The sequence below is a fragment of the Atractosteus spatula genome, chromosome 3 (genome assembly GCF_055471065.1).
Source record: "Atractosteus spatula isolate fAtrSpa1 chromosome 3, fAtrSpa1.hap1, whole genome shotgun sequence".
In the NCBI taxonomy this organism is placed as follows: domain Eukaryota; kingdom Metazoa; phylum Chordata; class Actinopteri; order Semionotiformes; family Lepisosteidae; genus Atractosteus; species Atractosteus spatula.
In genome coordinates, this window is record NC_142708.1 from 4,888,627 (window position 1) to 4,914,286 (window position 25,660).

Sequence of the window (25,660 nt, forward strand, 5' to 3'; positions counted from 1 at the left end):
TATTACAGTTATTTTTATGTGCAGGTGTGATAGTTAACAAGGTGGGGTATATTTATGAGAAACATTTTCAGCACAAGGAGTCTCTTGTTCCATTTTCCTTGGAGGTGATTAATTTTACATATGAAGCGATATCTTAGTGTTTTGCAATAAGATAGTACTGGGAACCCCATAGATTTTAGGCCGAAGTAAAACTATAAAGTAATTGGTTCATGTGTGGAAAATACATATTGTATGTTATTTCTGATGCTTTTACAGTAGGTTTACTACTATGATTTGTATATGCAGTAATTAGGTTATGGAAAAGTTATGGAAATGGAAGTAGAACTAGACTATAAGAATGTGTGTGTGGCAGTGAGATTCTAGGGGATAGTCAGGAGGAATTTGGAAAACTAGGTCTTGCTGCTTAACAAGTTAGAGTTTTTTTGAGCAGAGAATAGCATTATAAAACTCCTACATAGATAGTGTTATAAAACTCCTTTAGAATAAGATTAATTCTAAAATTGAATGTAGTAGGCATATGAGTAAATGTATTTATTATAAGATACTGGCTAATGCATAGAAGGGAGAGTTTATAGATAAGAGATGAATGCTTAAATTAATGATGTGATTGGAGTACCATAGGGAACCATAGTAGGTTATATAGTATAGTTAGCAAACTAGTTATGTTTGCAGATGATACCAAAATAGGTAGATTAGCAAACATTGTAGAAGCTGCAAAAGAAATTAAAATAGAATTAGAATTCAAGACTGGGAGCTGGCAGATAACACTTAATTTAATGTAGACAAGTACTGAACGTTTTCTGTAGGCAGCAAAACCATAACGCATACAGTAAATGAAAGACTGAACTTTAAAACACTATTTTCGAAAAAGAAGATGTTTATATCAACACATCATTTTTGTCATCTGTGTCAGACAATGTTTGAAAGGTATTTTAAAAGCCAAAGAGAACTGTATAATATATAGAGGAATAGAGTAGAATTTAATTGAAGTGGTGTTACATTAAAAGTGTGCTATGTACCAGTACGATCTTACTTAGGGCATTGTATGATTTTTTTTTCCTAGCCAATTAAGAGAAGGACAATGAGGTACATCCCCAGGCTTACGGGGAGTGTCCTAATCTTATAGCCTAAAAAATAACTAAATAATTATATAAATATGTATTACATAAAACCAAATTGTCTTTATCTTAAACAAAGAGTATTATAAGGGGAACAGTTTCAAGTATTTGGAATCCTTTGAAAGCATTAATAAAGCTTATACTGTACATAAACCTATTTAGAAATGTGTACCTGAGGACACAGATGGAAACTAAAAGGAGGCATGTCCCAATCTGTGAACATGAGTTGTTTATTCTTACAAAGGCTTGTGCGAGTCTAGAACAAGCTACCCAGCCACATTTTTAAAGGAGATACCCTTTTTTTTTCAAGAAATCTTCAGATCAGTTTTCTAAAACATAAATAAAATAAAATAGATGGGCTGAATGACTATTTTTCTTTCATACGCTTTCTTAAGGTAGTGAGAATACCTAAATAAACAGTTCTGGATCCAGTTTATTTAGATATAGTAATATTATTGAACATTTTATCCCACTAAAGACTTATAATAATATTAGTTTGGCATATTTCTACACAAAATGGGGTTTGTTTTCCCAGTATGCTACTCTGTACTTGGATTCTGGCAGAAGTTTTTTTTGTGGGTTGGATAGTGAAAAAACAAACAAAAAAATAACCAGTGCAAAAAGTCTTAGACGTGACTGGACATTCAATGTGTTCTACTATTTCAATTTAGTTATGAAAGAGTACGTTTTTAATTTAATTTCTCCATATACTGTATCAATAAGTCAAAATACATGGATTAGAAATAATGCTTTATGCAAGTTCTACTGTATGTTAAGATAATCTTATTTTGTAAATATCCAAACTGATATAATGATAAGAAAGTTACTCAGTGGTGCGATAAAATTCTAACTAGCCTACTTGAAATGTTAATTTATTGGATCTAAGGTATTGCAAGTTCATTTCTAATAAGCACTTAACAAGCATTTGGTTCCTCTCAGCAAAATATGTTGAGAGACTATCATCAATAAATTACAAATCATTATCACATTGATAATGAACCATTTTTACTGTGCAAAATGAAAAAAATCTTCCATCTGTCTTGCATCTACTAAGCTCACACCCACTTTTTAAAGGTACAATTGTTTATTCTGGGGCATTATCACAACCATTGCCGTACTGGTAGGCTATGAGGGGGGAGCCAGGGCTGTGCTATCAGTTTCTTTGCTGCAGTCAAGCCAGCGAGCTACTATAGATTTTCCATTGACTTAACTTTTTGTTGAAGTTGTGAGTCCCCGTTAAGTAGTAACACAGTTGGATCCATTGGTATGTAATGTGAGGGTACAGCTTTTGTGTGGCATGTTTTTATAATGGATGACTTATGAATCCTTTTCATTTGATGTAACATATTAATTATAGTTACATTAACAAACCCTCTTGGTATTTTTCTATCAGCAAAGATTTAGTTAGTCAGGATTTGTATGATTTTAATGATGCTTCTGATTGTTTTCTCCTTGTTTTCCAACAGCTGCGGATGGCGAGGAGCCTACTTCTGCAGGTAGGATATTTCTTACCCCAGAATGTGTTTTGATTCCTTCAAATTTTTTCCTATTCTTTTTTACTTTATTTTTATGACTGACCCTCATCCCTTAACTTGTGCATTTCACATCCACTAACCACTTGTCTAATAATAATCTTGTAGTGTATGCTGTTTATTTCCATATGGGCTATATTTTATTTGTGTAAAAATGTCTAATTGAGTATTCTTTCTTTGTTGTTTATCAAATATTACTACCAGGTTGATTCCATATTGATGCCTCAGTGATACATTAATTACAAATACAGTACATTGATGAAATTGGAAACAAACAGAAAAGACGAATTTGCAGTTTTTCTGAGGGGGCAAGTGTTGCAGGAAATTGGCAAAGTCATTTACATTTCAGAGTATTTTCATATGTTCATGTACCAAGAAGAAAATAAAAACATCCACTGGAAAGATAATTTTATAAAACAACTGAAGGTTTAAGCCAAGTGAATCATGTAATTGGATGCCTTTGTGCACAGATTTCATAGCATGAACCACTGTTTTGTTTTTTTTTAAATAGAATTACAGAATTGTACATCTTTTGGAAATGTTGCACATTTTCTGCACAGCCAGGGTAACAACAGATGAAGGGAAACTGAGAGCTATGAATCAAATGAGATGGAAATAGCAAAAACACAACAAAAGTAAAACATACAGTATTTTATCCTTTGATCTCCCTCAAATTCTGACATGCTCCTGCAACTGAAGAGTAAGAAATCATGTTGCAGGACTGGAGCCAAACCACTGTTATGGAGATGTATAGGTTGTTTGTTCAGTGTCACTCAGTTTTGTGTTGGATATAATCTGATACCAGACTGGAAAATCCTGGTCACCACATGATAGGCTTGATTGATTGCTAAGTGTCTCTGCAGTCTGCTTGGCCGAACACATTTTCTTTTATCACAGATTCAGGCTTTGTCATCTTAATAAAAAGCTCAATAAAATTCTTGGACTTCTCTCTCTCTGCGAGAGAAGCCCCAGTAGATACAGACAAAAAAATTGCATAAAATAAAGCTAGGAGGAAATGGCTAACCCAGCCTCAGCACTGTTGTTTTTGTTATGCATAATATTTCACTTCAGAATATTCAGACTGCTTCTTCTGTCATATTGCACCTTAAAACTGATCAGAATTTATGATCATTATATTTTATGTGCTATTATTATTGCAATTAATGCAATAATTTAACATAATGCAATGCAATAGCCAGAATAATGGTATCAACATAATTGCAATGGCTATTATAATAAAACAATTTGTATGCTTAGAATGTAAAAACATTTTTATTTGTTTTATTGTTTACACTTAAATGTTCCCATTTCCATTGCTAGGTGTGACGACAAGCATGCAGAAGGTTCATGGGCATTGTCTGAATCTGATGTGTGTTTCCAGTAGTATAGTAGATGTTGCTGTGCACATTGCTCATAATTGATTAATTTTTATGCATTTTGATGATGCACAACTATATATATATATTTAGTAATGTAGAGTATTCATTTGATAGAATTATTTTATTAGGTGCTCCAGTTTCTTCTCACAGTCTCGGAATATTGTGAGTTTGGGCATGTCTGTATCTGTGTGTGCCATGTGGTGTCCTGTTCAAGGTGTATCATACTTTGCACCCGTTGCTTGCCAGGATAAACTCTTGCTCCCCTGAGACCCAGCATTGGCTGAAGCAGTGGATGGATTTTATTAGTGACTTATTTCACCCATGGGGGTACAGTACCATGTGATACATTTAGACTAAGATGGTGTGGTTGATACAGCCACATTACTACTTCTTGGGATGAGTTTCAGTACTGTCCTTGCCTACTGTAGTTGCAAGTGTTTCCTGCAGGTGCTGACGGTACAGTACCTGCCACCTCTCAAAGACATGCAGAGTACGTCTAACTGGCTATTTTACAATATATTGTCTATTCCTGTAGGGTGATGGGCACAAAACTGGCCCTGGTGCTGTTTAGCCTATACAATTGTTCTAAGTGCAGCTTGAACAGTGTATCAGTATAGTCAGAAAAAGTGTCTCTTTAATGTTACTTTTTCTTTTACTCTTTAGTTGTGGGACAAAAACATATTCTCCTTTAGGTTTCTGTTTGTGAACTGCCTTATTAAGTTCTAATGTTCACATGTTTAATTGGATTGGACTCTAGAGTTTATTTCATGCTGTTTAATTTTGTTTTGTGCAGTGCTGTTGTTGTTGTTTCAGTCATTACTTGTTCTTATAACTAATGTGTATTTACTATATTGTAAGTCTCCATGGATGAGGGTGTCTGCTAAGCATATAAATACAGAATTAAAAATATCAATCTGTAGCAACATGCTAAGGTGCTGCCAGAAGGTGATATTATATACATGGGGATATGAATATTATTTAGCTCTCATTGTTCCACAGTTTAGAAAAACATAAGGGTCTAAAGAGACTTATAGTGCCACTTTGCTGCCACTTAGCCTATAAAAAGTCAACATTAGCAACCACTACCCTGGCTGCTTCACCCTTAGAAAAAAAAGAAAACTAATGACCATTATTATATAGTTCGCCAAATGAATGAAACTGGAAAATAATGTTTTAAGAGTCTTTCCATTTTCTTCTGTACTATAGGGATTGGTGTGATAGAATGGGCATTCATTTAATCATTGCAAGATCTTAAGTACAGTACTGTATGTGACTGTTGCACAGCAGACACAAGTCTGGACTAAATCAAAACTTCAGTCTGCCTGCCAGGTGTCTGTCAAGAATTGTAGATTTTCCTTAAGTAGAAGGGAAAGGTTTCTTGTTAATTAAAATAAAACACCATGAAGTGCTGGTTTGAAAATTTGTGATTGTTAAATGGGTCTTAAGTAAAGTGGATTTACTATAGCTGGCTGTGCTTATTGTGTATAAAACCTGACCTCTTTGATTAAGCAGGGCACCTACCTGTAAAAGTGGAGAGTAATCTAATTTTATAATGCATCTAAGGTATACATTGTTGTACAGTTTAAGCTTATATAATGTAATGCTGAAAATATAAATGCCACTGACTAGTTGAGGCACAGCCACATGGCTGCGATCTGGTCACTCAGGGGTAGAGAAGGAAGAAAGATTCTGTGCTCCAAGATACTCCTACCGGGATCAGTTTCAGAGTGTCTGGAGGACTCCTACATCCTACATGAAACCGGATAATTGGAGTGCTGCATGGAGCTGAAGCAAGATATTAGGCATCCCTGGACCTGTAGAGAATTGCTTTGAGAGGTGTTGTCTTATGAGTGGGAGCTTGACCCTCAGGGTACTGAGGTAGGAAAATTAGTCAGTAGATAATCGGGTTGGAAAGCATAACCGCTGCTAAGGATAGTTTGCCTGGGGTCCCGTCTGGCTCCCTCAGTGAGAACCTTGAACTTGAACTTGGACTTTATTCCCATATGTAACCGGTACATGTACAATGGAATTCTTACTTACAGAAAGTCTCTTGATTGTTAAAAGAAGTGTAAGAACTCAAAGTGCAGACAGTGCATCAAGAAGTGCAGACAGTGCATCACCTCCCTTGAGATCTGGCAAACTGAGGTTGGGGAAGTGAGCTTCACCCATCCCCCAAAGGATGGGCCCTCAACCCAACACTCTTGCCCAACATCTGTGAAAAAAGAGTGTGCCAATGCATAACAAATAAAAATAACAAACGAAAAGAAAAGGGCAGACAAACAGGAGCTGGGGCATGAAAACCTTTGGTGCCAATTTAGGGGAAAACCTCTGGTGGTCCTGGTAGAACAGACACCCCCACTCTGGGCAAATCTAAGGGAGCATAATGAACACAAAGGTTATTTGCAGGAATGGAACAGCGTCTTAAGGTTAAATTAGATAGAGGTCCATCCAATTTTGCCCTGGCTTCAAATTCAAAAGGAGTGGAATGTCCACTAAAAGCGGCTGTATGGACATTCAATGAACAGAGCACTAAGTAGTATGTGTCAATTGTGCATGGGCTGCTGGCACATTGTTTCGTACATTGTAACACAGGCTAGAGGTTCAGCATCAGCTGCATAAGAGAAAATGGTGATTCTGGAGCTTGAAGAAAAGAGGGAGTTGCTCAGCGTATCAGATTGTGGAATTTGCAAGTCTGCAGATATCTGCAAATATTGCAGATAAAAGAGCAGTAGCTGCTGGATTAGAGACTCCTGAGAGGGATCAAGCCATAATGAAGAAGTTATTACTTAGTTGTTGTTAACTGAAATAGATAGATACATACTTTATTAATCCCGTGAGGGAAATTGCAGTGCAACAGAAGCCAGGCACAGTCAACACAGCACAGTGTAACGAAATGATACAATAATAATAATATAATAATAATAACAATACAATACAGTATGTACAGTCAGTGAGAAGTGCAGTAAAAAATGGAGTATGCAGAATTGCACACAGTACAGAAAATACAAAAACAAACCAGAAGGTACAGTACACAAGAAGATGTTACAGATATGAGCACTGTGAGTGCTAAATATACGGAGGAAGAGGTCAGTATCAAGAGAAGATCAATGTATAATTGTCCACAGCAAGAACAGTAGCTACTTTGGCTGAGGAAGCTTTGTGATATCCATCAAGCATAGAAACACTATAACAAATTGAGAGGTCTGCTATGTAGTAGATGAAATGATCCAATTCCTGATGCCTGTGAGGACAGACAGAACAAAACACACCTCTGTAAACAGAAAAGGCCGAGAATAGAAGTCTTAATTTTGAGAGTGAAAGCAAGGTCACTGAAGTCCACTACGTTGTGGTCAACAATTTCTGAAGTACCTGGGGGAGAGGCAAGATTTACCTCTTTACCTTCAATAATGTGGTGGTGCAAAGGAGGAGCAAGGGGGTGGTGGTGAATGGTAGGGCTGGGTGTGAACGTGAAACTACTGCAGTGCTGAGGGTCAAGGGGTGGGACAGAGGGGACTGGATGTGGAGATAGAGGTGGGGGAAGAACTTTCCAGTTTATCCCAGTGGGGATTGAGGTCATTGAGAGCAAATGAGTAGCTTGAGAATCTGAGTAATTGTTGAGAAGCCTAGAAGGGAAGTCCGGCAGCTCTGACACAAGAGGGGTAGAGGGAACACCCGCTTTGATGAAGGTGTAGAATAAATACTGTAGGTTGAGGTTGAGGAGCTGCTAGCTGAGGAATGGAGGGAAGGGGACAGGACTGGTTCTGCTAAAGGGAGTCACAGAGTAGAAAATAAGAAGCCAGAGCGATCGCTTTGAGTAAGAGCGGGAACAGATTTCAAAAAGAGATTTCAGGAATTGGTAAGAGGCACATCTTTTTGTAATGAAGTCAAGCTGGCATATCCTGGAAAGTGAGGTGCCGCTTGAGATGGCATAAGCCTGGCACGAAGAAGCTGGGAAAGAGGTGTTGTTGGCAGGAGGCAGTGAAGGAATGAATGAAATGAAAAGAGCTTGCTTGGAGCACATCAGCTGGAAAAAAGCAGGAGGAAATATCTTTCTCATCTTTGGGGAAACGGCAGAAAGTTTGGTAGGTAAGCCATAGTAGTCTAGTGAGAGATAAACTAAAGACTTTAGATACACAGTAAGCACTTGAGAGCTTGAGGTTTAAATACAGAATAGGCAATTGAATAACTGAGAAAGAAGAGGAGCAGCTGCTTCTCACCTCAAGCCTTCACCTGGCGGTTAGCAAAAAATATTTTGCTAATAGCTAAACTGAGAGAATATTTTACAGTCTCCTATGACAGGATCAGCTAATCAAATGGTATTGCAAGTTGAATTCTTAAAATGTTTAAATTGTAGAAAGAGACGTTTTAGAAGATAAAAGATTCCAACAAAAATCACATGTAAAATGTGTTTCATTATCTGTATAGACTTAAATCCATCCATCCATTTTCTAACTGCTTTATCCAATACAAGACTGCAGGGATGCTGGTGCCTTTCAGCACGCAACAGGTACAAGGTGGGATACACACTAAACGGGACACCAATCCATTGCACTCACACTAACACATAAAAAGAGGTTAGCTAGAATTATTCTTCTGTGGGCTTGATTTATCAATACCCTGATTAACCATCACGCTAAAGTAACTTGTGCACCATCTGGCACAAGACTGTCAGATGTCCTGTGTGCGGCTTTTCCACCATGACCGGTGCACTGAGCCAGTCCCATGCCATAGTGGATACACCACAGAGGCTGCTGTCAGGTCAACATTCTCTTGGAAACAGACCAATCCCTAATTCATGAGGAATGATAAACACCCAAGACTAATTACTGACAGCTGATTCCAATTGAGCTTGGTTGTCATCCCTCCCGAACATTTGTTATAAACTCCATAAAAACATCAGGAAGCTCCAACATAATTGTATTTGTTTTTTTTCTTTGGTGAAACCATAGAGGCTCATTGTTTAATATGGTTTACTTTTAGGATAGGAGGTGGTTTAGATTCCAAAATATTAAAATTCAATGTAATCAAAACGTGCTTATAACCGCACTTCATCTCGTAACAGTGAGCTGCTATCACTACATCCTGTAGGTCTATGTCAGGGGTCTCAAACTGAAGTGAATATGGGGGTCGCATTCATACTTACTAGAATTATGTTGTTTACATAACAAATGGTGACATCACCGGAAACAAAAATGACAGCGGCATAAAAAAATAAATAAGAAAAAATAATAGTTCCATGGCAATTATTGAAACAGAAAAAGAATCTATAAAACAAAAAATATTATTGTAGCATATGTGGGGTGCATACATAAATAATCAAGACAGCGTTCTTGACTGCACCAGCAGCTTCTTTATTAACAGTACTCTGTCAGCCAGTAATCAGACAACAGAGACATACATACCAACTTGAGTCAGGTTAACATACACAAGGACTGTGAATAGGACACACAGGCAGGTTTAGGGTGGTTACAAGGCAAGGGACAAAACAAGAGTAAACGATTAACCGCTATTTACTATACATTTAGTAACTTTTTCTTAGTCCAAGTGAGTTGTGGGCTGTGTGTTTGAGACCCATGGTCTACAGTACAGTATGATCTGTAACACAGATTCAAATCTCAAGCTGTTGAATTCGCTTTGAGGAATCCACCTGAGCACCTGTATTTGTTTCCCTTGCTTTGTTTGATGTTCACATTTTTTCCAGTCACCTTCCAATAAATACTGTATAAACATTATTTAAACTCTCACAGTAGAGTTTCAAAGCAAGATTTCAGGCTGTTTCTGCTAGTGTGTTTACTTCAGAGCTTTAATGAATTTCACACATGGCAAAACAGCAGTGAAGAAATTTCTTTGGATCTGTATTATTCTAGCAACATAATGTATATTGCTTCTTATCACTTACCTTTGAAGTGGCTATAAATACTACATTAAACCTTCTCAAGGATTAGAGCTATTTGATGCACTTTAACATAAGACTGGCTATGTCTAACGATTATCTTAATGCATTATCGTAAAAGCATGCAAATGCAAACACACAAAGGCATTGCTATTTAAGATCACATACCATTTTCATTGAAGTGAAGCACACTATGATAAAACAACATACATCTTTTATTATTATGATATACTTATATGATATACTTTTTAAAAATAAAATAAATGTTAAATAAATACCATTCATTATTAAAACAATTTTACTCGCTCTTGCCATATTACCTTATATCAACAATCTTGCAATCTAGCCTTTCATAAAAACCTGTATATGAAGTGTATGAAGATCATGTGCTGTAGTTTCATATTTTTACAATTATAAACCAAAAATAAAATAATATATCTTACAATTTATGCTTGGTACAGCCTTGGTAATTTATGTTACGACCTGCTAAGATAGGTGATTTCTGGTCTAGGTTCCATTTTACAGTCTGAATGCACCATAACAGAGCTCTTTTCATTTGGCTGTTAATTCATTTGGGGGAGTAGACAACTGATAAGATTTTGAAGGAGAATCCTGTATAAACTTATCCCTTAAAAACATTTGTGTGTGTATAGCCAATTACAGTATGTCTTACTCAATTCAGATATTGCTCTGTTTTCTTTGCTTCCCACAGTGAGTAGATATTTGAAAAAGACACTAAACAGCTCTGAGTCAAGCTTTTCTTTGTGCTGTATTCCATTGAGAACAACGGGATAATTGAAACTGACATGTTTGAAGTGCCAAAAGCCGCCTTAATATTTTAACATCTGAGTCAAATGCCCTGCCCTTTTATCTTGCTGAAATTCGGAGAAGAGGTCACGGGGTAAGAGTTCTTTTTCATTTCAGCAAAGAATGCAAGACACTCTTGCATGCAGAGTTTTAAAGAAGGAAATTCTAATGGTCTTTTTCTGAATCATGTTTTAAAATAACCAGGAAATACTGTTGCTAAAACAAATTAAACCACAAGATCAAAGAAATAAAGAAAAGTACCTCTTATTTGTACGCCTGCAATATATAATATGTCATTATTATGCATACATTTAGAAGCATGTGGGAGTCTTTCTTAAAGTGCTGCACAAATAATTTCCTTAACAGCCTAGCATGAGAAAGTACTTGTGGACTGGAGTTTTTTTGTCAGGTGAGGGCTGGCAAGCTGTTTTTAAGGCTCAAATAATTTATGAAACCTGTAGAGAGAAATTGAGGAAAACAGTATGAAACCTTACTGTATGTTATTTTTTTTCTAAATTCTGTGCCTTCAGATGATGTTTTACATAAAAGACATTTTAGTAATGGCAGTGATTTACCTTAGCCAACTTGATTTAAAACAAGCTGAATGTTACATGGCCAGTTTAAAGTAGAAGTTTAAGAGACAGCTGTTTTTGAAAGGCAATGCTGTAAATGAGACTAAGGGTGGAAATTAATGATATTGGAAGAGCCACCTGTGGATATTGTATGCTGATTATAACTACACGGTATCTAGACATATAAACTATTTATGGTTATATTTGAACTGTTTCCTATTCTTAGTATTTGTGGTATTTTCACATTTTGTGGTCTGAAGTGAAAGCCAGATTTAATGGAACAGTTTAAAAAGCTTGTTGCATTACATGAGTATGATGTGCTCATTCCAGCTGTGTATTGGAAATAATAATTGATTAAATTGATACTGTACATAACCAGCATACAATATTGTTAGTTTTATTCCATTAGAAAACCAGTAGGCATTTTAATACAATCAGAATGAGCCATTAGCTTTTTAAGCTCTCACCTGAGTTAACAGTTTGGAGAAATGAATTCCATAAGCATACAGTATAACAGTGAAGTTACTGTGAAGTTACTACACAGTGGTATCCCACAAATACTTTACATGTGACTATACAAAATGTGGACATGTGAGGAGTTAAACCAGACAGGTTTCTTACGGGAAAAATACCTGTATTGATAGTTACAGTACAATACAGTATATCCTATGGCAGAATATTATTCTGAGCTGTTTCTGTAAATGAAAGTGATCTTTTTAATGCATTTCATTAATATAATGACTTAAAGAGAAAACCTTGCACTGTTCTGTGCAAAATCATTTTCCCTCCCCAAAGTAATCAGATAGTAATTTTAGAATGAAACTGGTGTATGGTCTTAATGTCCTGGGTAACAGTTGTGAAATGACATATTCACTTAAAATCTTACATTGCATTGATCTTTCTTTGGGTAGTTACAACAGGTTAGTAGATTAGGCCCCTGAAACACTTCAGCAATTATTGATTTCCAGATCCCCAACTATTACAACAGACAAGCACATTGACTAAAAAAACATATGTAAGGCATACATTTTTGGTCTTATCAAAATATCTTGCCAGATATTTTACTTGTTGACACCTGGAGAGAGTTTGAACCCTGTAAAAAAGGCATCAACCCTGTTTTGTTATCAACCCTGTGAAGAATCATTTACTGGAATTATCATAGAACATATTTCTTTTTCAATTTATTGATTCAATATTTTACTTGACATTAGTGGTGTTACAGATCACTAGGTATAATTTTAGTATTTAAAGTGTATTTCCTGTTCAAAAGGATGGACACTAAAAGACAAATTAAGCTAGATTAAATATTTACATATCTGTATTCACGTTATCATTATCACTAAAGGGTGACAAGGCAAAGAATTTCTAACAGAGGCAAATGTGCACTGGAGGTTTTTCAATGCTCTTTGCTTTTCCTTTCTGTTTCTTGAAATGAATTTTAAACCTTGCAAGTTCAAAGGCGAAAAAGTGTAAACATACTCTCTAGAGAGCTTAGGGGAGCAGAAATAGGAAATAACATCAATGCTTATTTTTTTATTTAGCTGTCATGTTGATGTTTATTTGAAGTGTGAAGAATCAGTGAATTTTGCATAGAAAGAATAATAGCATTATCCTGGTACAATTAAGCACTGTAGGGAAAGACTTACCTTGGGATTGAATTAAGCATGGAATAACATTTAGGATAATATAAAATACAGATTTCTATGTTTCCTCCCATTTCTTTTAAGAAATAAAAACTCAGAGGGAGGATTAGAAGTTATTGCATCCCATCATTTGCATGTTTATGAACTCCCATCTTTCAAGATTTCCTGTGAACAACACTGAAATATACTGTACTTGTACACTTCTTCTTGAACTGGAACAGGCATGATCGAGCAGTAAATATGATCTTTTACTTGTAATAAATTTACCTATTGCGTGCCATTGATGACTGTGTCCACATTGGGTGTATTTCCACCTTGTGCAATGTACAGTATATCTGGGATAGGTTCCATGTTCCCATGACTCCTAACAGGAATGAACAGCTTTCTGAAGCCTAAATGGTAATGGATGGATGATGGCCCTGAAAATCAAATGAAGGGAATAAGTACAAAATAAGGGAATAAGAAACAAATTTGAGAAACATACAATGAATAAAGTGTGCTCAGAATAGTATAATTCAACATTCAAATAAATCTCTCTGCAAAAACATTTTTCATGACAACGCCCCAAAATTAAAGCGTGGCGAACTATTGTAGAGTGAATATTTGGCTTAACCCTCTCGGCTGAGGGCCGACCTCCTGGCCGTAACCAAGGGGCAGCTGCAGAGGTGGAGTAGGGATGCAAAAGTCGCACACAAGGGAGAGGGAGATATTGCATTTGGTATTTATAGTGTTCGGTGGAGGAAGGACGAAGGGAGTGATTGCTAATCGCTGACAGCTGGGGATGATTGAGCGTGGTTGTTGTCATCCCTCCCGAACTTTAGTTAAATAACCTCCATTTTTCAGATCAGATGAGAGATTTCTGCAGTTGCAGGTGCTCTGCATTCAGCTGGAGAAATGAGATGAAAGAACTGTTTGAATTACAGTGTACTAATGGGAATCAATGCCGTATGAATATTGAGAGGTTGGAGTCATGAAAAAAAAGTTTACATTAAGTAGTTATTGTAAGTTTTTTGCTATGACACTATTTTCACCTCAGGTATTCCCTTTTTATGTAAATTTTAGTGGTAGATACTAGTTCATTTTTTAATAAATCTAGTGGTATGAATCCTTTTTGTTCTCTCATCTGCCTTTGACATTGTAAGGCACTACACTCTCAAGAATCACTGACCTAGTAATTTCACACTTGATTCGCCACCTACAGTATCTTACTCATATCAGGCCTCCATGTGAGGCTTGCTCTTTGCTCTTTTCTTTCTCACCACTGACATCTCACACTAGGTCCTTGATCTCCTATAGTTCTGTCTCTCACCTTCTCGCTGGGTTCTCTCATCTCCTCCCATGTTGTTTAATGTCATATTAATGCTGTGATTGTTGAATCCTCCCCTCTTTCCCCCCACTGATACTCATGTCACCTTCCATGTCTCTGCCTGACAGAAAATGAGCTTCAGCAGCAGGACTGTTGTCTGAGCTTTCAAAACTCTTTGTGTAAAATTGTCCTCCTTCAGTTTTGAATGCACCATTCCTGTAAATTTCACTTGTGACCTCTGTGTCATATTTCACTGCTGATTCTGAAGAAATCTATTAATCCATTAGGTTGACTCTTATCACTGCCTTTGAGACTTGTGAATAGTTGAATCAGGTTCCCCCATAGTCTTCTCTGTTCGAGACTGAAAAATATTCAGTTCTTATAGCCTGTCAGTGTTGTACATTCCTTTGAGCTTAGCAGTGTATCTTTTTGATCTTCTCTGCACTGCAGTAATATCTTTCCTATTATGTCGTGATCAAAATTGTATATATTGTTTTAAATCTCTGTAGATCTTCTATGGTTATACCCTGCTCATAGGATGTATATATTCTTTTTTATTTTTCATTTATTTCTTCATGCTTCCGTGTATTTTAACTTTGGTAGAGGCAATAGGCAACACATAAGCTCATGTTCCCATTATATTGCCAGAGGAATCAGTAGGATTGTATATGGACTGTCTGCCTGTATTTAATAAATTCTGAGCACTCTCAAATCTAGACCTGCATGCTGTGTTGGTGGCTTCATGGCCACTGAGGCTCAATTAGAAGCAATGATCGAGGTCAGTGGTGGTACTGGCCCCTGAGATCCCACAACCCCCTACTTCCAGTAGGGGGCAACTGGTGACAGTGGTGTACCACTCTTCCCCCATGGAACACTCGATATACAGTACAACCTCTAGCTGCCCAAGTACAATTCATAATTGATCCAAGGACATGGACTATAAAGACAAGTTCCCAGTGGTTAGGTAATGCTTGGTATGATGCAGATTATGTTTTATCATCTGCTTAGCACTCACTTTATTGGACAAATGCAAGGGCACTTGCACACCTTTATTCCTTGTGAAGTACCTTGTGCCACACTAGGAGGAAGCCTTGTCTTTGTGCCTACTGACCATAAAGTGCATATGGCTACACAGCTCTCTAACCATCATACTAACTGCAGACATGCATCCTACAAATTCCTAAATGATGGTCTTGCAGGACTATAGTACCAGGGTTAAATGTTTGTCTCAGACCTTTTGATGGATGGTTGTCAGGGTGGTAAGATACAGTACATTGTATCTGTTGCAGGGATTCTTAGTACTGGTGTGTCCCCAGGCACAGGAATACTTTGCTAAATATATCTGACACAAAGTTTCTCTTCTGATCCCTATGCCAATCTTCTGGTGCTCCCAGCCTTGTGAATAAGCCCTCCAGGATCACACCTACAACAGTGGTGGTGCTCTGGTCAAGCAGCACATATGCTTTGAGCCACTTTGTGAAGTAGTCCTTGGCCTCTGGCATGTAGCAATTGCCAGGTTCCTTCTGTGCCTTGCAAATAGCATAAGGCAGGATTCCCTATTGTCATGTTATGGACAAAGATGATAGTGGCCATTGTATTCACTGCCGTGCTGCTTGTCCCTGGGAAGTCATTTTTAACAGGAGAGGAATGTCGGTAATAATACTGCCCAGTCTCTCCCCTTTCTTTCAGAGTGGTTCACAGTTGCAGAAGCATCTTTCTGTTGCCTCCAGCATGGTGTCTGCAATTGCTGCAATTAGGGTCCTTCAAACACTACAGTGAATTCTTTAACTAGTGGGATTTCTCCAATGCGGTAGCCTTTACAAAGAATTGAAACTGGATCTTATATGAATTCCAGCTCAAATGTCCCATAAAAGAATGGTTTCAGTTTGAGTCCCATCCCGTCTTCCAGACTGGAGATGGCCGAGCCAGGTACAGGATCTGCTATGGTTGTGAGTTTGAAGGCAAGGACTGGTGTTATCATAGTTGCTGGCTGCTGTCTAGTAGGGAGAATTGTTACACTTGAGAAGTTTTTTTTTTGCCCGCTATGCAGGGTGATCCAGATGAGCACCCTGTTCCCCAGTAGGACTGCTGTTGTGATTCTGGCAGACATGGAAATACGAGGATTGGATTGGGAGAATTATTTCTCTCTAATCCCTAAGTATTTCTTGCAGAAGCAGCTCTTCTCTCTACTGGCAATGGGTGAAACAGCCATTCCCCTCTGGGTAGCCAGGTCTGCGAATACAGTACAATGTTTTTCATGTTATCTAGCTCGCCTCTGACAAGGCTGTAGTACTGTATGTAAAAATACTGTGGATTCCTTGTAATGTTTGGATAGAGAGAAGCAATGGGTCACTAAGTCTACAAGGAAGCATGGTACCCCATTTAGTGCAGAGCACAGCACTGCAGGAAACACAACTAGGGGCCTGACAGTCAAACTCATTGTCAGACTCATGGTGGTGTCACAGACATGAAGAGAACAAACAGTAGCAATTTAAACATAAACTAATAATAACAGCATGAATAACACAAAAAAATAAAACACATTCTGTCCCGTCAGGCCCTCCCAGAAGCTCCTGGGGATGAGGGGTTGCATAATTACAATTCTAATTCAATCCATACTGACCTGGATAATACGAGAAGTCCAGAGGCCTTCAGGCACCACAGTGATTTCTAGCTCATTTCAAGGAAATCTGGACAAACACCAATCTTTGCAATTCAGAACTAATCTAAAAATTGAGGGTGCTGAATGAAAAAAAAATACTGCCACTTTCTTATGTCTTATAGACATCCGTCATTGAGTGCCATATCACATTATATTTAAATTGATGCTGAATGTTTGTAAAAGAGACCTCCAAGAGACAATTACTTAGGTTTTCAAAAAATGTTTGGCTTTTATCTCTGTTATATTTTAATATCCAGAGGAGAAATACTTATTGGTTCTACGTATAAAATAGAAACATCCATGTCATGGTAGGCTTTAGTGTCCTCTGGAATGCCCATTCACTAAATGCAAGTGGTAAGCAGTAAATCTCATTTGATCCCTTCAGCCTTATCAGTGATTATTCATATTTAAGGGAAGCAACATGTAAGGATGGCTTAAGAGTAGGTAGGAAACCAATTACATTTTGGTTACATTTTACAGCGGTTTTGCCTTTTTGTGATTCCTGAAAGTCTTTCAGGGTGACATTGAACTTTGTTCAATTCCTGTCTCTTGATGCATTCAGTTTATCTGACAACCCTAGAACAGGTTAATGAGTGCTTTCTTCTGAATTATTCTTTTTTGTTTCTTGATTTATTTATCTTACTTGTGTCTAAATATACTTTTCACTTTATCTAAGAATTTATCTATTTTGTTCATGATGTGGAGTGTACATACACCAAACCTGCCGTACAATTGCCGTACTAATTGAAGTGTACTCTTAACATAATTGTTTTCAAGGAGATGATTCACTGATAGTTTCAAAATTGCTTGTTTGATTTGGTGGGTGGAGCAATGGCCCTGCCATTCCTTGGGATCAATTACCAAGCATTTCCTCAATCACACTGTCATGCTTGTAGTGGTGTTTTCTTTTCCATACCCAGTCTGCTCTTTGCATTTCATTACAGCTGTAAATACTGATAACCATCTGATTCAAAACCTCATTGTGGTAGAGGCATTCTCACTAGTTCTAATAGCATCAACATTACTCAGACAAAAAAGAAAGACTTTATATTATTTTTGTTTCTGTCCTTTCAAGTGAAAAGAGAGATATTTGTATAAGTTTGTTTCAGTGTTTCTTGTTGGTTTAATCTGGGTCAGTTTCCAATGAGTGGTGTCATCAATGATGTGTAGTTGCTATTGATTATTTTCTATTTAAGTATAGTAGTACCTCTAATGCTGTTATGTAATGAAATCTTAATTCTGGGCTCATAGTACCTCAGTAGTGTTTACTAGACACTTTGGAGGTGAGGAGATAAACTGAATTGTGACTATGTGATCTGCAATCGTTCGCCTATTTAATGTCAACATGAAAATAGACAATGTCGCCCATGTAACAACAGTAAGATGAGCTGACTTGTTTAGTGAAGTTCTTGCCAAATGCACCCCAACAATCACCCTCATTTCAAAGTCAGTGAGACTTTCCCTCTTGCAGTTCTATAGGCCATAATTATTGGCAACCTGCCTTGACCAGCATTTTAATGCACAGCCATAAGCATGCTGGGATGTTATTGGTTTGATTAGCATGTGAGCTTTCAGTATACTTGGTGTATCTAATTTACCCAGGTGTTTCATTTTTTGTTTCGCTACCTGTACAAAGATTTTATTGATTGATTCAATTGCATCTAAATGACCTGCCTCAAAACAGATGTAAGCTACTGAACAAAGAGACAACCAAGGTGGAAGCCTTTTTTGTCCAGTCTGCATAATGATAGTAGTTTTGTATCATCTGTTGAACAAGCCGAAGAGGACATCTTGTTAAATTATTTGTCCACCTCTTTCAGGTGATCGAAGAATTGCAAGGCCTCTTGTAGAGATACAGTTTGTTCTCCAACCTCGTGTTGTCTTTGGACTGTGAAAGTGGCCACTAAATGGTCCAGTAATCATGGCAATCTTTCTTATTATACTTTTAACTCCAGAAGGGGGTGCACTTTGTATGGCTAGAGTAAGTGTCACTATAATTGCCTCTCTGCAAGGCTGTTTTGATTTTCTGCCCATGTCTTTTGGAATGAACTTATCCTGACATTACCCACTATCAGCAGGCAACAGTAAAGCACCAAATTCAGACTTTGGAGGGATACAACTTAATCCAGGTCCTAGAGAGCTATATGATCCTTCTAGTTTTCATTTTCACTGCGATTCTAATGACCTGCAATGAATAATGTATGAAATCACCCATTCTCTAAAATGATTTTAATTGCCACTGTTTCAGATTATTTAGCCATTAAGGATCTTGAGTTCTCTGTAAAACCTGTTTTGAATCTAACCCTGGTATAGTGATGAGTGAGGATTCTATAGATTGGGGATCAAATTGAGCCACTTAGTTTGATAGCACAAAGTGTTACTGACACTCAGGAAACATACAGTATAAAATAATAATAACTGTTTACACTTATATAGCGCTTTTCTGGACAAGGGTAAGGGCCAATGGGAAATTTGGCCAGGACGCCAGGGTTACACCCCTACTCTTTACGAGAAACACCTTGGGATTTTTAATGACCACAGAGAGTCTGAACCTTGGTTTTACGTCTCATCCGAAGGACAGCGCCTGTTTACAGTATAGTGTCCCCATCACTATGCTGGGGCATTAGGACCCACATGGACTGCAGGGTGTGTGCCCCCTGCTGGCCCCACTAACACCTCTTCGAGCAGCAACCTTAGTTTTTCCCAGGAGTCTCCCAACCAGGTACTGACCAGGCACACACCTACTGAGCTTCAGTGGGCTGCCAGTTGTGAGTGCCATAATAGTGACACATTTCTTCAGATGCATGGCAGATACAGGTGAAGATTTATTCTAAATGCAAGGGAACCCTTAACAACCCTCACTATCACATACAACACCCATATCAGTTTGTAATAATGTATATCATTACAGTATGCAGTTCACTGAAGAACAACATTTGCTAAAGATCTGCCAATGATGCTGCTATTTTCCTCATCTTTTATAAGGATATACTGTACAAAGAGTGAAACAAACACAATAGTTAAAGTGTAACATATTACAATAAAGAAGTGAAGAGTGACAGAAGAGGTGAAATGTCAAGCTCTATATAATACCAAAGCTTGTATGCTTATAAACAAGAGGAGGCCATTTTATTGATTTTCCTTTCAATGCTGGTACTGTAGCTATTCTTAATATCCCTTCCAGCTGCTTCTTTAATATTTTTGTGCCTCTTATTTTCAGAGCTAATAGCGCCCTTGATAGGTAATTTCTGTGGTCACTCATTTTAAAGTCTTTCAAGATCAGGAAGGTTATTATTTTGTAATGTGGAAACCAAACAAAACTTTTATATAATTAGCAAAGTGTGTACATTAATAGTAAGGATTTATGTGCACCTACCTGTACCTTTCCATGTCCTACTGTTTAAAAAGTATGTGAAAGTGTTCTTCATGAACTGAAAGGAAGCTTAATGATTTTTTAAAGCAACAATGTGTTTTCCTGCCTTTTATATGCTACTAGAATTGAAAGTGATGAACTGAAGCTGATGTGTGGCTTCTATGCACTGAATTAACAATCCTTTTTTATTCAAATGGAAAGATGCTGCATCATTAAGCTGGTGCTTGCAGGCTGACTCTGTAGTTTTAAGGGTCTCATAAGTGGCAAAAATATAAAACCTTTTTAGGTTTTCCGTTTTAGTTTTTCAAATTAATTTAATGGGGAAATGGATAACTAATAGAGAGCTCTCTTAAGTAAATTTATATTTAAGACCTAATGGAAGGTCTGCCAATACTGTGGATAATATGGAAAAAACAAGCAGAAAAACTTCTTCAGTATGTAAGGGCTTTATGCTATATTTCAAAGGATATTGTGCATATTCAAGTTGAGCATACATTATTTTTCCTGACCATCGTATTCAACTGCTTTCTTCATTAGAGTCATTAGTAATTTTCAAGTAAGTAAGACTCAAGATTCAGTGTTTGAGAGTGTACTTGCCTGAGCATAGATGTTTGCATTAATAGAGACATATACATATTTTAATTAGTTGCTCATCTCTTTAATTACCGACTGAGGCCAGCATGAATTGTAAAAGTGAAAAGCTACTGAAACACGTAGATACTGTTGTAAATGGTACCATATATTGTTTGTGTGTGCATTTTCTTTGCTAAACCATTCTATCATGGCTAGTGTTAATGCACATTAGCTTTGTAAAAGATTGGAGAAAAATGACAGAAAATGTTGCAATGCAGTCACAAATACAGTAATTAAAACTATGGAACTACAAAAATTGTTGGTGTTCACTTGAACAAATTATTAAGCAAGTGACTAGGAAAGTGATTTCCCACAAGTTACATTTTTACATTAGAAAAAGTTATACTACAGCAGCTGTTTTATTTTATTTTGTGTTTCCTTGCGAGTTTAATTTAAAAGATACATTCTTTAGATTAAATACGTAGCTGGATTTAGTATTTCAGTTTCATGCAATGCTGATGGCATGCTGGATGGACTTTAGAAGATTTGTAACACCAAAGAGAATGTGTAGGATGGATGGAATTGTGTTGTTAGGACTTAGCAAGGTCATGTCCAACACAGAGATAGACATTACAGTAAATCAATTTTCTTTTCATGTTGCAAATGTTGAAAAGGATGATAATTTGGGATAGAGAGGTGATATATGAGATCAGAGAGTGAACTACAAATGCATTTTGTAAATCATATACCATTATAATAACAGCAGAGATAATAAAACAACGAACAAACTAAGAAAAACCAATCAATAAATTATCATGATAATTCTCATTCTTATATAGGAAGTATTTAAAGAGTGGTATATTTTATAATTTAATGATGGGGAAGTTTTCCTTTATACTGTATCTGCTTTGAATCTGGGTCTTTAATGCACTGGAGTGAGGCAATTAGAGTCTGTTAATGTCAATTTTACTGTAAGTCGTTAATGATTTTCATGAAGAGTGTGTCAGTTGCAGGATACAGCTGATTGCCCATCTCTAGCTGAGATGGTATGTTGTCATTTTCATCAGACTGTGAAAGAAAGCGTTCTATGCAGACAATCTTTTAGAAGGTGCTTTTGATGGAAGCACTTCATTGTGCTGTTTTATCATTTCAAAGAAAGGAAGCCAAGGACAACTTTGTGAAAGAAAAGCAAACATGAGATGAGCTCAAATAATAGGAAAGCTGGCAACTGAAAGGAGACCTATCTTACTTGCTAGTTTAGTAATGAAACTAAAATTTCCAGCCATTTCTTAAAACTGTTAGGTGCTTAACCTTCTCACAATTCCTTGCAAAAATGTTTCTTATTCACCATCCTAAATAAATTATCCTTAAGTCGAAGTTTTGTGTCCTTGTTTCATTAGTAAGCATGAAATAAATCTCTTCCCCAGAATTAAGTCCCCTGAAGTACCCCTACCTTATACCCAATAGAATCTTCTATACTTGAATCAAATCTCCTCTCAATCTCCTTTTTAGACTGAAAAGATTTTTCTCCTTTAAACCATCTGTATCTGGTAATCCACTAAGAGCAAGAATCCTTCTTGTGGCTTCCTTTTTGAACTCTTTCTAAGGCTATAATATCCTTTCTGTGGTATTGAGAACAAAACTGGACACATCATGACTTTCCTGGATTCAGATTGTGCACGACAAAGCGGAGCCATTCTGAGCTGACACGATGAAGACATAGAATGGCAAGACTAAAAATGGCAAGAATATTAAACTAAGAGTAATTAATCATAATAATTAATTAATCCTCTCCATGCTTTAGCAGAATGCATCTTATTCTAGTGAGGGGTGTGTCAAGCCAGCCTATCCTAGAAGCATAGGGTAAAAGATCATCAAAGGGACAGAGATCATGACTGTTCTGAATGAAACACTGAATGAATGAATGCACACATAAATTCACCACTAAATGAAGTTTTCCATTTCTTTTATGTAATGATTCTCTTGCCAACACAAATATCTCACTAAATGTCAATATGAGAAATTAAATCATACATTTTTAACAACAGCCAGAAGCTTGACTCTTATTATGTTCAGTTCTTCTGCTCTGATATTGCATAGAATAAAAGCAAAATAGACCCCCATCCTAAGAACAATCCTAATAAAATTTGTTTGCAGTCATATAATTAAAATCATCTATCGTCCTTTTGCAGAAATGCTTTGTAAACTCAGTCTTTCAGTAAATAGAGTCCTTTTTACTGCATATCTCGACTGTGCAGAGCGGTGGGTCTGTGGCTAAGGATCTGCGCCTGTGGCTAGAAGGCTGCCAGTTCAAATCCTGTGGCTGGCAGAGCAATTCTACTCTGTTGGGCTCCTGAGCAAGGCCCTTAACCCTAACTGCTCCAGGGGCGCTGTACAATGGCTGACCCTGCGCTCTGACCCCCAGCTTCTCTCTCTCTATTTGTGTGTCTATGTGTCTCATGGAGAGCAAGCTGGGGTATGCGAAGAGACAAATTCCTAATGCAAGACATTGTATAGGGCTAATAAAGTGATCTTATCTGGAGAAAAATCCAGTGCTGCTGAAGCACTTGCTGAACTAATGGGAAGGTCTCTCAAAGATCTACTTCCTAAACTAAAACCTTATGTTGAGTTGAACCATGTGGATGTGAGGTTGGTGATTTAATTGTATATCATATTGGGATTCACTGGAAAGGCCACTTAGGCCTCAAAATCCCATGGGATGACTTTCATTAGTTTCCCTCAGTCAGAATATGTCCAACCCTAAAAGTAATCAGTAATGACTGTCCATCTGTCATGCTTTCGAGAGCTTGGAAGGGGCCTCTGAAAAAGACTATGAGCTAAAAAGAGGATATAACCTGAAGATGACATCAGAGGAGTCCTTATTGGAATATTTGATTATATGTGTCATGCCGGTTTTATGAGCATGTAATGAATGTCACAAATCACCTTTGTGTGGAGAAGCAGAAAAAAAACTTGAAATTAACAAGTTCTCATCTATGCAAATCAAGTTTTTCTTTGGAATTGTTGGCACATTAGTTTGGTTTGGGGTGCATGTTTTAAAATTTAACACAGGCAGGGTTGGGCACAAACAATAATTAAATGAGGCAAAATCATAAAAATGTGTAGATGGGTTTGAAGGATGCATCAGCTTGTAGATTCTTGTTGCATTACTCCTCAGGGTTTTATTGTATACAAATTATAATAATGAATGTTGCTAGATGGTATTTTTCATCCCGGATACAATATAAAGCAGGGGATCCACTGCATCCAGCAACACCACCTGCTTCACATATAGCAAACATTACGCGTCACCTATCCCACTACACAGCAGATCCGGTGGAAACATGAGAAATTAGTTCACTAATCAAATTAAGGGGAAATGTGCAGTTAGGCTGCTGTGGAAACCCAGAGTGAAACTTAGCCAGGACACTGGGGTTAAAACACCTGCTCTTCCAATCAGTGCTACAGGATCTTTAATGATAAAGTAGTAGAATATATACTGTAGAACCTGTGTCTCATCTGAACAATGGCACATCTTAAAGCACGGTACACCTGATCAGTGTACTGGTTTGGATATTCAGGTATAGAGAGAAAAGTGCCCAAAATAGAAAGCAATTAAACCTGAAATCTGGAGACATTTTAAATAATTTCATGTAGTATCTGTTTTATTTTATTACAGGACCTTGCCACCCAAACCCGTGTCACAATGGAGGATTGTGTGAAATAAGCGAGACTTACCGAGGTGACACCTTCATTGGTTATGTCTGCAAATGTCCAGCTGGCTTCAATGGAATCCACTGCCAACACAGTAAGATTTTTTTTTGGGGGGGGGGGGGGGTTCTGCATTTTCTTTCATGTTCATATGCAAAAATCAAAACAATATTCTTGAGACAGAAAAACTGTACTTCTTGAAAGTAAATATGCCTGTTTTTGGAGACAGTATGCCTTTGTCACTAATGGTGACTTTGGAAAACTCAACCAATTGCAAAATAAATGTAGTCTGAATTATTTTATTTTATACATCTCATATTCTTGCACATAGCTGAAAATTGTGGATATTTGTACATTTCTAAAATATTCAGTGTCTGCTGATTGCATTATTTTGTAGTCTGTGTTCTGTATAATGCATCAGTAATAGGGGGTTGTATAGAGTAGGTGGTAAGCCTTTGACATCTGATAGGATGTGGGTTCAAGTCCCCTCTGCAGTCACTGCTGTTGTACTTTGAGTGAGATACTTCACTCCAGTTGCTCCTGTAAGTATACAAACAGTGCTGCGGATAGGTGTCCCATCCAGGTGGAAGCCTTATGCTTTCTAGTCTGCTTAATGCTCCAGAGGCCAGAATAAGCTCTGGTCCAATGAGCTGGTCTGGTGTGTTTCTGGTATGGACTTTTTTTTTGCAAAAGTGATAAATCAGTTTTGCTCAAGGCAAAACAAAAATAAAAAAACATCAAAGTGTATGGTTGAAATTATCGAGTTTTCCATTAACAGTATATAACAGTTGTCATTTGGAAATACAATGCAATATTTTGAAACTATTAAACTAAGGAATTAAGGTACTTTCTCCAGATATTCTCTGGGGTTTAACAGCAGCTCCAGAACCCCACTGTTTCCTTTTGAATCCTTTTGCACTGATGACTACCTTTCCTCCATTTTTATTGATGCAGTTTACACTTTGGCTACAACAGCTACTGTATGTTGGCTGTTCTCCCTACTTTCCTGCTGCCAGAGCAATGGAAAAACAGTTCACAGGTCTGCAGGAGCTTCTCAAAATGATATAACATCAACACATTTTGATAAAACA

At 37.2% G+C, this 25,660-nt stretch overlaps 1 protein-coding gene across 2 annotated transcripts in view; it reads left to right on the forward strand.

Annotated features, from left to right (window-relative positions):
- The window catches only part of LOC148837292 (EGF-like repeat and discoidin I-like domain-containing protein 3), a 253,166-nt gene that overhangs the window by 69,679 nt on the left and 157,827 nt on the right, over window positions 1–25,660 (forward strand). For both annotated transcript variants that reach the window (XM_088910557.1, XM_088910556.1), the window contains exons 3-4: window positions 2,585–2,614; window positions 24,538–24,666. In XM_088910557.1, coding sequence (XP_088766683.1) covers window positions 2,585–2,614; window positions 24,538–24,666 — 159 coding nt within the window. The remainder of the gene's footprint in view (window positions 1–2,584; window positions 2,615–24,537; window positions 24,667–25,660) is intronic.